Below are 15,500 nucleotides of genomic sequence, written 5' to 3'. Positions count from 1 at the left end.
TCCCGGAAGGACTGAAAACCCTGCCCACAAATGCGCCCCGCCTCCTCTCCCAAACCAGGGCGTTGTGGAAAAGAAAGGGCAACAGAAACGCAGACCGGATGAATCGCGGATCCCGATCCCCCCACCCTACCCCACCCCCATCCCCAAATAATCAGAAACTAGGAACCAGAGATGTTGAAAGCTTGGCTTCCCAAGCGCGGCGGCAGGGCGCAAGGGGCTGACGAGGGTCGGCGGGGTAGGGGGATTGGTGGGGGGGAAGTGGGGTGGGGGGGAGCAGCCAGGGGGCGCCCTTGGGCCCTAGTCCTCCGCGTTGGTTCGGTACGCCTCGATGAGGCCCTCGAGAGAGTGTATGAAGCCGGACACGCTGCAGATCCCGCCGATGACGAAGATAGCAACGTCGAAGAAGACTTGGTGCCACAACAGCTTGCGCCAGAGCAGGCGCAGGTGGAAGAGGCTGGGCAGCAGGAAGCAGAGGCCAGCGCCGGTAAGGCTGCCGGTGAGGCCCATGAGCAGCGCAAAGTGCGGCACGTAGATGGCCATGAGCAGCGTGAAGACCACGAGCGCGCAGCGCAGCGTTAGTCCCCACGACTTGAGGCGCCCGTCGCCTCCGTAGCAAGCGGGGAAGAAGGCGCGGCTGCCCTCCTGGAAGAGCGACTTCTCCAGCACCTCGACAGCAGCGAAGAAAGGCAGCGGGTAGGACAACAGCGCCTTGGCCACCAGGAATATGTTGACCACGGCGCGGATGGAGCCCGGCAGGTTATCCGTGATGACCTCCTTGGTTTCGTCGGCCCAGGTGAGGTAGGCTACGAGCGCGAAGAGACCCTTGAGGACGCAAGCGGCGATGTGCGTCCAGTTCATCATGCAGTGGAACTCGCTGGGCTGCTGCATGTTGCCCTCGAGCGAAGGCAGGAAGATCTGCGACGTGTAGCTGAACACAATGATGCCAATGGAGATGGGGAACTTCTTGACGTCGATATAGAACTTGACCTTTTCCCAGGCCCAGTCGCGCGCCCGCGATAAGCAGTAGGCGATGACCAGGATGTTGATGACGAAGTGGGCCAGAGTGCACAGCAGGCTGAACTTGGACACGGCCTTGAGGTTCTTGAGGAAGGCGCAGGGCAGCAGCACGGCCGTGGCGATGATAGACCAGGACTTCTGCGACACTGGCAGCCCCGGGAAGCTGTTGTACATGAGGTTGCCGCTCACCACCACGTACAGGATGCATGTCATGACCAGCTCGATGATCTGTGCCACATTTACCACGCGACCGCCCAGCGTAGGGAAGCGTGGCGCACAGCACGCGTTGGCAATGGCCACGTAAGAGTCCCGCACGCGCACCACCTCGCCGTCCTCGTTCTCCTCGTACAGGCACGCGATGAGGATCTTGCCGGTGTAGCAGCACACGACAGCGGCGAAGATGATGAGGAACAACCCCAAGTAGCCGCCGTGCAGGATGGCATAGGGCAGGCCCAGCACGAACATGCCCTGTGGAGCGGAGAGGCAACCAGACGGGGGCGCTCAGCGGACGCGGCTTTGGAAGGGGGGCCCCGGGGGCGTGGCTTAAGGGTATGGCCGGAAGGGGGCGCTAAAGAGAGCGAGAGTTGGGCTTGCGCCTCTGGAGAGGAGGATTAAGGGTAGGCTGGAAAAAGGGTGCAGAGGGACCTAGTGGGGAGCCTGGGTGTTGAATCGCATATGGAGAGGCAGGTATTTAGGGGCAGGACTGAAAAGGAAAAGTGCGCGAATGTCTGGGAGGTGGAGAAGGCGCTGAGGGTGGCGAAGCGACCAACAGGGAAAGGAAATGTGGAGATACTTGGAGGTAGTTCCTGGGAATGGGACCAGAAGTGAGGCCAGGGCCGAGAAGTGGAAGAGAGAAAACGGCTGGAGGGCGCTGAGAAAGGTAGAAAGCTAGGCCACTTCGGGGAGGAGGGGGGAGGGAGGAAGGGATTTAAAATGTGGCTGAAGTGGGGAGCTGTGGGGGAAACGGGGATACTCAAGACCGAGCCCGAGAAGGAAACGGTAAAGGCGGCAGTGAGGCGAAAGGACATGGGTTAGGTAGGAAGAGGAGCTGAGCGTGGGCGGAGCCACAGGGAAGCCAGAGGAGAAGGAGACTGGGCAAACGCTTCCGTGGGGCGCCTTTTAGAAGGGGCGGGACCAGCGACGTTGGGGAGAAGCGGGGGCAGTGTTGGCCGTAGGGAGTCTTAAGGCAAGGCCGGTGTTGGGTTGGGTTTAAGGGAAGGAGACTAAGTCAGGGTGGTAGAGGCAAACAGTTGGTGGGGTCTACGGGGGAGGGGGGAAAAGGGTGAGCAGGCGCTGCGCAAAAGGCCAGGTAGAGCCTGAGGGATCTAGAGCCATAAGCGGTGGATGACTGCGGAAGATGGGCTTAAAATCTACAGGGGAAGAAAAGCTAACGAAATCCGGGGTCTTGGAGGCCTAAGGGCCTCCAGTCTTCCGCCCTGGCCCCCCTCCAGGCCTACCGAACGCGGTCTTTTAAGGCGATCCGGACCACCGCGCAGGCAGCAACCAAGGCGGGTGCGGACCCCAGATCGCCGGTACCGCGTGGCCGTCTCGCGGTCGCCGGAGCTACAGGCGCCTCCAGTCAGGCCGCCTAGTCCTCAGGGCTCTGCGAAGCCCCTCTGAGCCCAGGCTCCGGAACAACCTCGCCAAGGCCTCCCGCTCCCAGAAAACCTAGTTTTGCGCCTCAACGACCGTGCGCTCCCGGGACCTGCCGGGACCAAGCCGGAGAACTCGGGGGCGCCTGGGGCTGCGGCCTCCTCCTCCCCTCGAGCCAAGGCCTTCCAGCCCCAGCCTGCACTCCGGGGTCGTTGTGCGGACTCCAAACCCGCTCCGGGCGGAGTTCGGCGCCGCTTGGTGGGGGGGTGGTGTCGTGGGAAGGGGTTGGGAGTCGAGAGGAAGGCTAGTGGGGCCCCCAGACCAGAGACCGTAATAAGCTTCGGGTGGGGGCTTGGTCAGGCTTGGTCTTGCTGCCTCTTTGCGGTGCAGCCAGGATTTCGGGCGAGAGAGGTGAGCCTGTGCGCAGGTAGTGCGGGGTGCCCCGGACTACATGTGCTAGTGTGCATGTCCCTAAAGGGCACACCTGAGGGTGCGGCTTGGGCTCCGTGGCATGAGTCTGTGTGTGCGTTACGGTCAAATGCGTATATGTGTTTGGTATGTACAGGTATGTGCTTCTGTGTGTGGGGGGTGTAGGGGTGTAGCAGGTGCCTTTGGGGCTAGTTGTGTGGTCTATATATAGATGCATGTCGTGTGCACGCGTTTGTGGAGAGGGGGCCTGTGGACATGTTTGTCTGCCTATGTACGTGTGTGCGCGTGTCTGTGCGTGTGTCTCAGGGGAGGAGACTCCCAGCTCAGCAATTTCGTCCCGAAAATGCAGCTGTGAACCCATTCCGGAGACGCAGGCCATACCACTGCCTAGAATCCTGATTTTCTTTCTCCCTCAGCTCCCCCAACTCCTCCTCCGTTTCATGTTCTCCATTTTCCCTCTTTTACAGGGTCTGGGACATGTGTCTCTGGCTGCACCTCAGCCTGGCTGTCCTGCGGCAAGGGTCTTGGGAGGGGGACATGACCAGGGGCAGAGATCCCCTATCCAGCTGGGAGGGATGGGGGAAGGGGAGAGCCCAGGTACAGGAGGGGGTCCCGCGAACGAGATCACCCGGAGACTCGGTTCCGGGTAGAGCACGGCTCACAGGGTTGGAGGGCGGGATAGGGGGCCGACAGAGCTGGGAATCCCGCGGCGGGGGTGGTGCGTCCCGTGCTCACCTGGATGGCGTTGGTCACGTTCCAGCCCGCCTCCCACGCCGTGATCTTGGGCTTGTCTTGGCCCCCGAACTCGCCACCAGCCCCCACGGTCTGGTCCTTGGAGCCCGAGGGCGGCAGGGGCGCGCCGCCGCCGCGCTGGTAATGGATGTCTCCCTCGACAGGCGGCTCAGCGCCCTCGTCCCCGCAGGGCTCGCCCTCGGCTTTCAGGATGTCCATCTGCAGGCCCTGTCGGTGCTCAAAGTCGAGGTCATCGCAGTGTGCGAAGCCCACCGCCTCCTCGTCTGTGGCCGCCTGAAAGCCCATCCTGGCAAACATGCCGCTCACCTTGGCCTGGGACTTGTTGGACACGGACGTGGCCACGTTGGACAGCTTGCTGCGCAGCAGGGTGGCCATGGCGGCGGCGGGGCCTGAGGGGGCTTGGGGAAGGACAGAAGGGGCCGAGAACGCGGGGACGAAGCGGCGAGGGCCGGGCACACGAGGTCGCTATCTGGGCTCGCTCTCCCCGCGGCGCCCCGGGGCGCTCCGGCTCATGACCCTCTGGCTGGTGCTCGAGGCTCGCTTCGGGTCGGACCAGGCTGGCGGGCAAGTGGCAGGGCTGGCGGAGCGACGGCGGCGAGTGCACTGCGGAGCTGCCGCGGGGTGCGGGCTGGGCTGTTGAGGCTGGCGGCGGCGTCAGAGCTGCTACGCGAGGCTGGCGCGGCGCCCCCACCCGTGCGCAGCCCTGTGAGCTCCCGCCCCTCGGAATCGGCGGGGTGAGGGTTGCAGAGGGGGAAACACCGGGAGGCAGGGGGCATGGGGTGGGGGCGAGTAGGAGAGAAAGGGGCACGAAGGGATTCAGGAGAAGGGAGATGGGGCAGGAGAAGGGCGCCCTTGGGAAGGAGGCAGGAGGGAGTGCACGGAGAAGGAGGGGTGCGAAGGGCGGGAGTGCGGGGCCGGAGTGCTGCATTTCTGGGGGAGGTGCTAAGCTCTCATCCAGGCCCTTCCCATCTCAACGCCGCAGGGGGTGGGGAGCGGGCTGATTCTCGCGGCCGAGACCACCCCATCCAGAGTCCCGGAACCGCGCAGCCCCAGATCCTTTAGCCAAGGACTCGCCTGTGCGCCTAGGAAGCCAACACGACCGAGTTGCTCGTCTCCGGCGGCGCGGGCCGTCTGGGCGTCAGTTGTCTCCCTCGCACCCATCACTGGCTCTTAAGCCTGGCCGCAAGCCCCCCTTGAGGGCAGAGGTGTCTGGCGTAGGCCACTCTCAATAATGTCCCGCCCCGGGCTCGGTCTCTGGGTCTGTCTCCGCGCGTCCAGGGACTCCGCGATGGAAGCAATTTTGCGGGTCACTCGCTCACCAACGGCTCTCCAAATGTCTGCGGAAAGGAGGCGAAAGGTTTTATTTTAGCTTTCTTTTCGTTTCGAGGGGAAGAGAGGGAGCTGGAAGGAGGCAGGACTCGGTGAGGACACCTCTCGATCGCTTCGTGGCGGGTCTGCGAATATCCATGCGGTAGTGAGGCGCAGATGGATTCCGGCGCCGAGCAAAGACAGGCTAGCCGCGCTGCGGACCCGGGACGCAGAGGCGCGCGGTGCGCTCTCGGCCGCTGCTGCCAGGGCCGTGGGAGCCTGGGCTGTTCCTGTTGAGTGGGGTCCGTGTGTTCGCGCGCGCGACTAAGAGAGACCGAGAAACAAAGACCGATACTGCATCAGATATTGCTACGGGCTGGATCTGTGAGTGACTGCGAGGGTAAGGTTTTGTAACCATGTGTATTTTGTCAATGTGTAGTTATATGCCCTTTTGAGTCAGTGTGTTTGCCAGAAGCACATACATGTCCCTGAGCGTAGGTTGTGTGCTGAATTGCGTGTGTATATGTGTATCTGCGTTCTTGCCTGTGTGAGCCCTTTTGTAGATGTGTCTCTGTGGGGGTGCGCTGTTTCCGTGGCCCCTTCGTGTGCCCCCAGCTGGGTTCCTGCCCTGACTCCTCCGGAGCAGTAAATCGTAGCTCTTGACCAGGCAGCCCCAGCTCTAGCAGCTGTGAGTGGGCGGGGTGGGGGTGAAGGAAAGGGGAAAGGAAGGGACCCCAATGCCCCCTGCTGAGGCCTTTTCTCTCTGGGAACTCCAGTGTTCTTGCAGTATTTCTAGATTAGCTCACGTCAGCGCACAAGTAGGGCGGCCTGAGGGCTTTGACCATAGAGTTGGAGCTTCCAGGACAAGACAGGCTTCCCTGCCAGCCCCTCTCCCTCAACCCTACAGCCTCCTGGAAGCTCCTCCCTAGACAGGGAAACTCCACCGTATTGGACAGAGAGGTGTTTCTAATTCCTCCCTAGGTAGTCCCTTAAATTCCCTCTGGAGCTCAGGAAAGCCCTAACCCCAGTTTGGCAGAAACCATCCTCTTAACCTGAGGAACTCTCCCCTCCCTCCAGCCACTGCGACAAAAAAAAAAAAAAAAACCTCCCCATAGAGCCCTTCTCCAAACACAGACCCTCCAAGTCAGAGAACTCAGAACAAAGACAGGACAGAGACCCCTCCTCCCCAAACAGAGATTGCCTCCTCCAAAGAAGCTCTGAAACAAAGCTGAACTTCTATCCCAAGATTAGCCCTGTCTAGAGAGACCTCCCTACCCAACTCCCGAACCCCCTGCCCTCCATGCTAGAGAGAGATCCTTTCCCCTACAGATTCCTGAAAACAAAGATTTGTACCCGCTAACCCCAATCTCCTCTCCTCTGTTCCTGATGAAAGTCTTTTGGCCCACAGGGACCACCTGGGCAGAGACTTGTGTCTTTATAGGGTGCCCTAGTGCCCATCTAGCCCCACACACTTCCAGACCTTGAGATGGCTATTGATACCTTCTTTGATAAGTGAATCAATGGCATATGAATCCTTTGGTCATTGTTGATTTATGTGTGGGTTTTATGAAGATCCAGGTGCTTACCCTGTCTTTCATTATCCTGAATGATGCTTATTGCTTTTAGCACCTAGGTAGGCTGTGATGCTCTTTCATCAGGGTTAAAAACCCAAAAAAAAACCATTGCCGCTTAAGTAGATTCCAACTCAAAGCAACCCTTCTTCAGGGCTGGGGGTGAGAAAGGGGGTCATTTATTCATTCATGTATTCATTCATTCTCATAGCCCTTATTATGCTTGCGACTCTTCTGGCTATTGGGGGAAGCACCAAGAGAGCTCAAGCATGGCCCCTCCCTCACTCCTCACCCCAATTCTTGGGTCTGGGAGGGACCTCAGAGAGCACCCAGCAACCACTTCTTGTCCTTCCATCCCTACCCACAGGTTCTTGTTTGGCGTTTGGCCATCTCATTGTCAAGAGAGATGAAATTTAAAGACAGATTCCAGCCCCCTGGCTATGATTGGATTCTAGCAGTTGGGGGAAGGAATGCTTCTGTTTCCCTCCTTTCCTTCTGTTTACAGTAAATACTGCTTCCCACGATGAAGGTGTCAAGCTCCCAAACAACCTACCCAGTATGGGAAAATCCTGCCCATCACATACTGTGTGGCATGGGGCTAGTTACTTAACTTATCTTAACCTCCATTTCTTCGTCAGTAAAATGGGAAAATAATAGTATGGCCTCATAGAGTTATTGAGAGAATGCAATGAGATGTATATAAAATGCCTAGCACATACGTAATACATGATAGCAGTTATTATTGTTGTCATTACTGTATCTGTTGGCTATTTGTCATTTTGGGCAAAAGTGCGTTTATGAGAAGGAGCCTGTGATTGGGTCAGAGAGTTGAGATGAGTTGAAATTTAAATTCTTCTGTCTTTGCCCCACCCTCTGTCTTACCGCCTTCCTGTTGTCCTGAGCTAACCTGAATAACCAGAAGGGAAGGGAACGGAGATCAGAAGGTCAGAGGGGAGGGCACCGGACAGGCAGCCCCAGGAGACCAACAAGAGGACTTACCTAGCTTTTGCTGGTGGTTCAGACTTCAGCTCCCTTTGCCAGAGGTAACGAGCTGGGCTGTACTCTATAAAGCCATCAACCTCCAAATTCTCTTCTATAGTTCCTGTAAGCGTCCCCCAATGAAAGGAATTTGCAGCAGCCTGGCCCCCTGAGTTGAAAGGCACCACATCACACATACATACATACACACTGACAGGCCGACTGACAGATGCACAAAGACATGTGGGTCAACACACAGATTCCGCACACAGATTTATCCAGATTGACAGAACAACACACACAGGTTGAGGACAGGCTGCACACACAGACACACAGCAGCTTCGCGCAGAGATTGCCCGCCACACAAAGAAACCAGGACAGACTCACGGAGACTCATTCACGTGGGCAGAGTCACCAGACTAACAGGCTCAGACACAGCAGAGCAAGGACAGGAACACACACATGGACTGTCATACCCACACTGACAACACTCAGACACAAGAAAACACACAGTCACAAATAAACTTACACTGAGACCAATAGCCAGCACCTACAAATGCATGAACACCCCCATGTAACCACTGAAGGGGAAAGAGGAGAGAACAAAGGGAGGAAAGGGGAGGAGAGGCATGAAAAGGAATATTAAGCAAGAAGAGGAGTGGCAGGGAGACAGAGCAGGGCACACCAGCCAGAGGAGCCGGCCAGCAGGGCACAGAGAGGCAGAGGCTCCATAGCCTTCCTCTGCCAATGGTAATAGAGGCTTGGGGGGTAGTAAGTGGTGTGGTAAAGAGCAGAAACCAATGTCCAACCTGGGAGCAGGGTTGGGGGCTGCCCTCCCAGGACCACCCAAGGTCCCACCAGTCTCGGGGGACCTGGGCTGCCTAAAAGGGGCTCCCAAGACTCCTGCCAAGCCCCATGGATCAGGCACCTGGAGCCTGGGCCCAGGTGAAATACACACCCCACGTCCCTCCATACTGAGGTCAATTTCTCTTCCTCTGATGCCCTCAGTACCCAGAGAGTTAAAGGCCTGGCTAAATGAGATGGAGACCAATTTGAGGGGAATAAACAGGGTTAAATAGAGCTGGGCTTATCTCCCAGAGCAGACAGCAGCATTGGGGGGAGGGGGTGGAGCTCTTGAATTAATGACCTGGAAAGCCAACATCATGAGCATCATTTCGGGGCTGAATGGTCACAGACAGACCCCCTCTCCCCCTCCCTAGACTATGGCTCAGAGCCCTCCTTTTTCCAGAGCAAGATCTGTCCTGAGCCCCTTCCTACTGAGAGGATGGGCACTGCCTCCGTTAATCCACCTCCCCCACCAAGCATCCTAGGGCTGGGGCACTGTGAGGTTTCCCTGTGGCTGCAGGAAGCCATGCCCACCTTGCCCCAGACTAGGTCCCAACTTCCTGATGCTGTGTCCATGGGCACAAGGGAAGAGTATAGACAGCAAGGGTGAGGGCTCCAAGTGGGCAGTCCATGCACTGAGCAGAGACCCTGAGCATTCTGTCTTCTATGGGGCCCTGGAGGGCAGGGTGTAGGTGCTGTGTCTGCTAGCTCAGGGCAAAACATATTAAAATACATGCAGGACTCCATAAATGTTAAAAGTTTTCCTTGCTGAGATAGTGAGCATCCCATCTCCGGAGGAGTCCAAAGATGGTCTGTCACCCAAGGAGGCCCTACCAGGGACAGTGTCCAGAGGAGTCCTGCCTTGGGGCAAAGGAAGCTAGATTTCAGGGCTTTTAGGCTTCTAGGGTCATGGCTTCTGTGTGGATGACTCTGAGAAGGGGTCAGAAAGCAGGGGACACGGGGACCCAGGCCTTGCCCTCAATAGCCTGTGAAACCAGGAGAAGCAGTTGGGAACTTTGGGAGGAGCCCCGGGCATGACTTGGGGGGTTAGACCAGTAGTCCCTGTCCTTTCATGAGAACATAGACCCCTTATGCTGGGAGGCAGGGAGAAGGTCAGAGTTATTTCTCATGAGGTCCGCAGCACATGGTAGACACTCAATAAATACTTGTGTGATTGAATTAAATTCCTGTCCCCAAACCATTGTCCCTCCCCACCCACCATGAACTTTTAGTATAATTGGTTGAGGAAACACATACACTATGGTCAAAATAGGAGCCCTGGTAGTGCAACGGTTAAGCACTTGGCTACTAACTGAAGGGTTGGTAATTCAAGTCTACCGCTGTTCTGTGGGAGAAGGATGTGATAGTCTGCTTCCATAAAGATTAAAAAACCCCAGTGCCGTTGAGTCGATTCCGACTCATAAAGATTACAGCCTAGGAAACCCTATGGGGCAGTTCTACTATGTCCTATAGGGTCACCACGAATCGGAATTGACTCGACAGCAATGGTTTTTTTTGTTTGTTTGTTTGTTTTGTTTTGTTTTTTAATGGCCAAGATCCAGCTCTGAATTCTGAGCTCTGTAGCTCTTCTAAATGGGTTTCTTATGCCCTTATCACCATCTACATACAAGTGAAAGCCAGCCACACATACATGTGTGAGATGTGATTTTTGTACAGAGACAGTTTGGAGTGCACGCCCACATTCAGTGACTCCTGGAAAGAACACTCAGCACCGCTTCCTTAGGAATCAGCCCTACAATGGGGACCTGGGCCTCCAGGAATGCAAGGGTCTGTGGGTCTGACTCCTGGCACCCTCGAGTCTCCTGGTACAGAGCTGTTTTATGGAGTGGTCTTTACAGGTCAGGCACTGTTGAAGGCACTCTCCATGGGTTGTCTCCTCAAATTCTCCCAATCTGAAGCTTAGTCCCCCGTCATCTTAGGAGGTACAGGCAGGGCCCACAGGACTGGACAAGGAGAGATGCTACTGGATAGACATATAACCAAAAAAAACAAACCCAGTGCCGTTGAGTCGTAGGACAGAGTAGAATGCCCCATAGAGTTTCCAAGGAGCGCCTGGCGGATTCGAACTGCCAGCTCTTTGGTTAGCAGCTGTAGCACTTAACCACTACACCGCCAGGCTTTCCATACTGGATAGGCATAAGCAGGGGAAAAGGGAATGTTGGGAGGAAGGACGATGGGGGTGGCAGGTGTCAGGGCATTGAGGCTAGGGGAGCTGGGAGTGATCCTTGCTTTGGTTAGAAGCCTCAAGGGTCAGCCTTTGCTAGGCAAAACCTGCCCTCACCCAGAGCTAAAATAGCCCATCTCACTGAGTGCCTCTGCCAGCCCCAGCCTTTGACCAGCACTAGTTCAGTGGCCTAAGATTTTCCTAGGTCACAACCCCTATTGAACGCTTGATGAGGCTGCACGTCCTCGCTCCAGAAAAATGCTTACACACTCAGAAAATGCCACACAAGCCTTCAAATCCCTTGAAGCCCAGCCATGAGGAGCCCATGGCCTCCAGGATAAGAGCTCAATCTAAAGACTTTTCTTTCTAATTCTGTTGATACCTGGGGTCAGGTGAGATACCAATACTTTACATGTAATGATTATTAACAAAATTATGTGTATTATAATAATGAATATTAACATTTGATGAATGTTTATTCTATGCCAGGTGTGATGGACTGGATTGTGTCCCTCCAAAGTATGTGTTGGAAATCCTAACCTCTATGCCTATAGTTATAATCCCATTTGGGAATGGGTTGTCTTTGTTATGTTAAGAAGGTAGGATTGTACGGTGTGTCTTGAGTCAATCTCTTTTAAGCTATAAAAGAGATAACAAGCAAGCAAGCTGAGATGGGGGAAGAGAGATGCTGAGCCACACAGGATTCTGCCCAGGGGCAGAAGTTCAAAAGAGACAAGGACCTTCCTGCAGAGCTAGAGCCAGCACCCTGAATTCGGACTGCTAGCCTCTTAAACTGTGAGAAAATAAATTTCTGTTTGTTAAAGCCACCCATTTGTGGTATTTTTGTTATAGCAGCACTAGATAACTACGATACCAGGTTTTAGACTAAGTGCCTTAGATATATTTGTTATCTCATTGAAGCCTGACAACATCCCTTATGAGCTTGGATTGGTTTTTACGTCCATTTTAAAGACAAGGACACTGGAGTCCAGAGAGGTTAATTTGCCCAAGGTCTAAAAGCTAAGTAGTAGTGAATTCTGGATTCAAACCCAGGACTGTCTGATTCCAGAGCTGTCCTTAGCACGTCTGTATTCTGGGTGAATCTGCCAGGAAGGGCTGGAGCTGGTGGGCTCCAAGGGGGGCTGCAATGCAGATCTGGCTCCCACTGGTTCCATGCCCATTCTGGGGCATCTTCCCTGCACTGACTGGCGAGTATGTCCACTCTGGTGCAACTCCATCCCCCCAACTACAGGAAGGTGGGGGCGCAGGGCCAGGCACACAGTAGGAATGCACAAGGGCTTGTGGATTTCATTAATGTCTAGGCGAGGTCTGGACTCAGAAGGCTGGGTCCTCTGTCCTGGACTTTCCAGCCTCTAAAACACGTGGCTTTTTCCCATGGGATGGCTTAGGCAGCAAGCACTGCACAGCTGATAAAGGCTCCTGGGTCATTTATTGTTTCCTAGCTCGAGGTGTGTGAGCTCTCTCCCAGAATTGGCTAATTTCATATTATATTATTTTACATATAAAAAAAAACCTACTAGCAGATCCTGAATCTCCTGAATGACCAAATACCACTTTAATCATCATGGGTCTTCTGACAAAAGAACAGAGAGGGGCTGAATGCCGAAGCAGGCAAAGCCACATTCACCGTGCAAAGGGCGATTTAATTGCAACAAAACGTCATCCATCACATTAAATTAATCGTGTTATTTTGAAATTTCTGATTTTGTAGCTTGGTCTGTATTGCATCGCTATATTGCCTTTCCAGTTATATGAGAACTAAAAAGATAAGAGGTTTAGACCTAGCTTTGTGTTTGTGCATATTTCAGTAAAATTGTAATAAAGATAACCTGTCAGCTGTTGGTGGGCTGTGATTTTCTTCCCCCTTTGAAAGTGGCCTGTGCATGACTCAAGTGTGAGAAGCCCACGTTTAATTCATTCTGACCAAGTAGAAAATAAGCTTCACGCGTTGGTGCCCCCCACACAGCCCCTGCCACCTGGACGGGTCTCCATCCTCAGTTTGGCTCCCCCACTGCTGCCTTCGAGGGAAAATATGACAGCGTAATGAACAGTTGTACGACGTGCTATAAAAAGGCAATTAAGGGAACTATTGGACTGGGACAAGCCAGTGTGACCTGGTTAATAGCTCTGAGCAGAGCCAGGCCGTGGGGAGAATGGGGTGGAGGAGGGGAAAGGGGGCTTGCTGTTACACAGTGAGGGGCTGAAGCTGTTCTGTCAACTGCCTGCCAGGGTACCCAGGCTACCCAGGCTGGCCTCGTGACCATTGGCTCCAGGGACAGGCTGAGGGAGATTTTGGTTCAGAGCTCAGCTCTGGAGTCAGTTGTGCTGCCCACTCCTGGTTCAGTGACCTTGGGCAGGCCTCTCAGGTTCAGTTTACCCATCTGTTAAATGGGAGTAAATGTCATCCTAGAACTATGCCCTACAGTGGTCAGCGGGCAGAGCGGCACCTGGAGTCCAAAGGAAGCTGTGGAAGAGGCTTTTACTTCATGTTCAAGTTGGGTCTTTCCTTACAGCATGCTCCATGGCTCTGCATGTGTGTCCTCTATTGTAATCAGCTCATCCAGGCTCCTCGCCCTCTGCAGGATAAGGTTCTTCGATCAGATCCCTTGGAGTCACCCTGTGGTCACCACTCTTGTGGCCTTCACTCTCCTTTGGACCCCTTCTTTTCCTCCTCTCCCCTCAGCTCCTCAGTCCTTGTTCTCCTTCAAATGCCCTTATTTGTTAACCACCATTGGCATATGCCAATCTTTGGGAGGGGCACAGAGAAACACTTCCCACCCCATCAGAGTGCTGCTTCCCTCTACTTCACAGTGTGGGTGGGAGAGTTAATGAAACATTATGTGAAAGCACATAACACATAGTAAGTGCTCAGTAAAAACTAGCTCGTTATTATCAAGAAGTGCTGGTGGTGCAGTGGCTAAGTGCTCGGCTGCTAACCAAAAGGTCGGCAGTTCAAACCCACCAAACATTCCTCTGGAGAAATGTGTGGCAATCTGCTTCCATAAAGATTTACAGCTTTGGGGACCCTGTGGGGCAGTTCTACTCTGCCTGGAAGGTCTCTATGAGCCAGATTCGACTCAACAACAATGGGTATTGTTTATTATCATTGTCACAATTGGGAAAGCTCTGGGTTTATACTTAACACCTGGCACAGTTGCTGAGCACATAGTTGTTGTTGTTGTTATCAGGTGCCATTGAATCAGTTCTGACTCGTAATGACCCTATGTACAACAGAACGAAACACTGCCCGGTCCTGTGCCATCCTCACAATCATTGTTACGTTTAAGCCCATTGTTGCAGCCACTGTGTCAATCCATCTCATTGAAGGTCTTCCTGTTTTTCACTGACCTTCTACTTTGCCAAGCATGATGTCGTTCTCCAGGGACTGATCCCTCCTGACAGCATGTCCAAAGTATGTGAGACTCAGTCTCGCCATCCTTGCTTCTAAGGAGCATTCTGGTTGTACTTCTTCCAAGACAGACTTGTTCGTTCTTTTCGCAGTTCATGGTATATTCTATATTCTTCACCAACGCTACAACTCAAAGGCATCATTTCTTCTTAGATGTTCTTTATTCATTGTCCAACATGCATAGGAGGAGATTGAAAACACCATGGCTTGGGTCAGGTGCACCTTAGTCTTCAAGGTGACATCTTTGCTTTTCAACACTTTGAAGAGGTCTTTTGCAGCAGATTTGCCCAACGCAATATGTCTTTTGATTTCTTGACTGCTGCTTCCATGGGTGTTGATTGTGGATTTAAGTAAAATGAAATTCTTGACAACTTCAATCTTTTCCCTGTTTATCAAGATGTTGCTTGTTGGTCCAGATGTGAGGATTTTCATTTTCTTTATGTTGAGGTGTAATCCATACTGTAGGCTGTGGTCTTTGATCTTCATCAGTAAGTGCTTCAAGTTCTCTTCACTTTCAGCAAGAAAGGTTGTGTCATCTGCATAATGCAAGTTGCTAATGAGTCTTCCTCTAACCCTGATGCCCCATTTTTCTTCATATAGTCCAGCTTCTCAGATTATTTGCTCAGCATACAGATCGAATAGGTATGGTGAATGGTAACAACCCTGATGCACACCTTTCCTGACTTTAAACCACGTAGTATCCCCTTTTTCTGTTCGAATGACTGCTTCTTGATCTATGTACAGGTTCCTCATAAGCACAATGAAATGTTCTGGAGTTCCCATTCTTTGCAATGTTGTCCATAATTTGTTATGATCCCCACAGTCAAATGCCTTTGCATAGTCAATAAAATACAGGTAAACATCTTTTGGTATTCCCTGCTTTCAGCCAAGATCCGTCTGACATCAGCAATGATATCCCTGGTTCCGTGTCCTCTTCTGAATCCAGCTTGAATTTCTGGCAGTTCCCTGTCAATATACTGCTGCAGCTGCTTTCGAATGATCTTCAGCAAAATTTTACTTGTGTGTGATATTGATATTGTTCAGTAATTACCTTATTCGGTGGGATCACCTTTCTTGGGAATAGGCATAAATATGGATCTCTTCCAGTTGGTTGGCCAGGTAGCTGTCTTCCAAATTTCTTGACATAGACTAGTGAGCACCTCCAGCACTGCATCTGTTTGTTCAACCATCTTAATTGGTATTCCATCACTTCCTGGAGCCTTGTTTTTTGCCAATGCCTTCAGTGCAGCTTGGACTTCTTCCTTCCGTACCATTCCTTCCTGCTCATATTGTACCTCCTGAAATGGTTGAATGTTGACGAGTTCTTTTTGGTATAGTGGCTCTGTGTATTCCTTCCATCTTCTTTTGATGCTTCCTGAGCCATTTAATA

General features: G+C 53.3%; 1 protein-coding gene across 1 annotated transcript; it reads right to left on the bottom strand.

Moving 5' to 3' along the window:
• Positions 1–297: 297 nt before the first annotated feature.
• On the bottom strand, positions 298–4,167 carry SLC32A1 (solute carrier family 32 member 1). Its single transcript, XM_010591680.3, has 2 exons — positions 3,775–4,167; positions 298–1,485 (listed from the first exon to the last, which is right to left on the bottom strand). The coding sequence occupies exons 1-2, from the start codon at positions 4,165–4,167 to the stop codon at positions 298–300; spliced, it is 1,581 nt and encodes a 526-aa protein (XP_010589982.2).
• Between the last annotated feature and the right edge of the window lie 11,333 nt (positions 4,168–15,500).

The sequence above is a fragment of the Loxodonta africana genome, chromosome 24 (genome assembly GCF_030014295.1).
Source record: "Loxodonta africana isolate mLoxAfr1 chromosome 24, mLoxAfr1.hap2, whole genome shotgun sequence".
NCBI lineage: Eukaryota > Metazoa > Chordata > Mammalia > Proboscidea > Elephantidae > Loxodonta > Loxodonta africana.
Note: the sequence above shows the minus strand (reverse complement) of the source record. Positions and strands in the feature narration are given on the sequence as shown.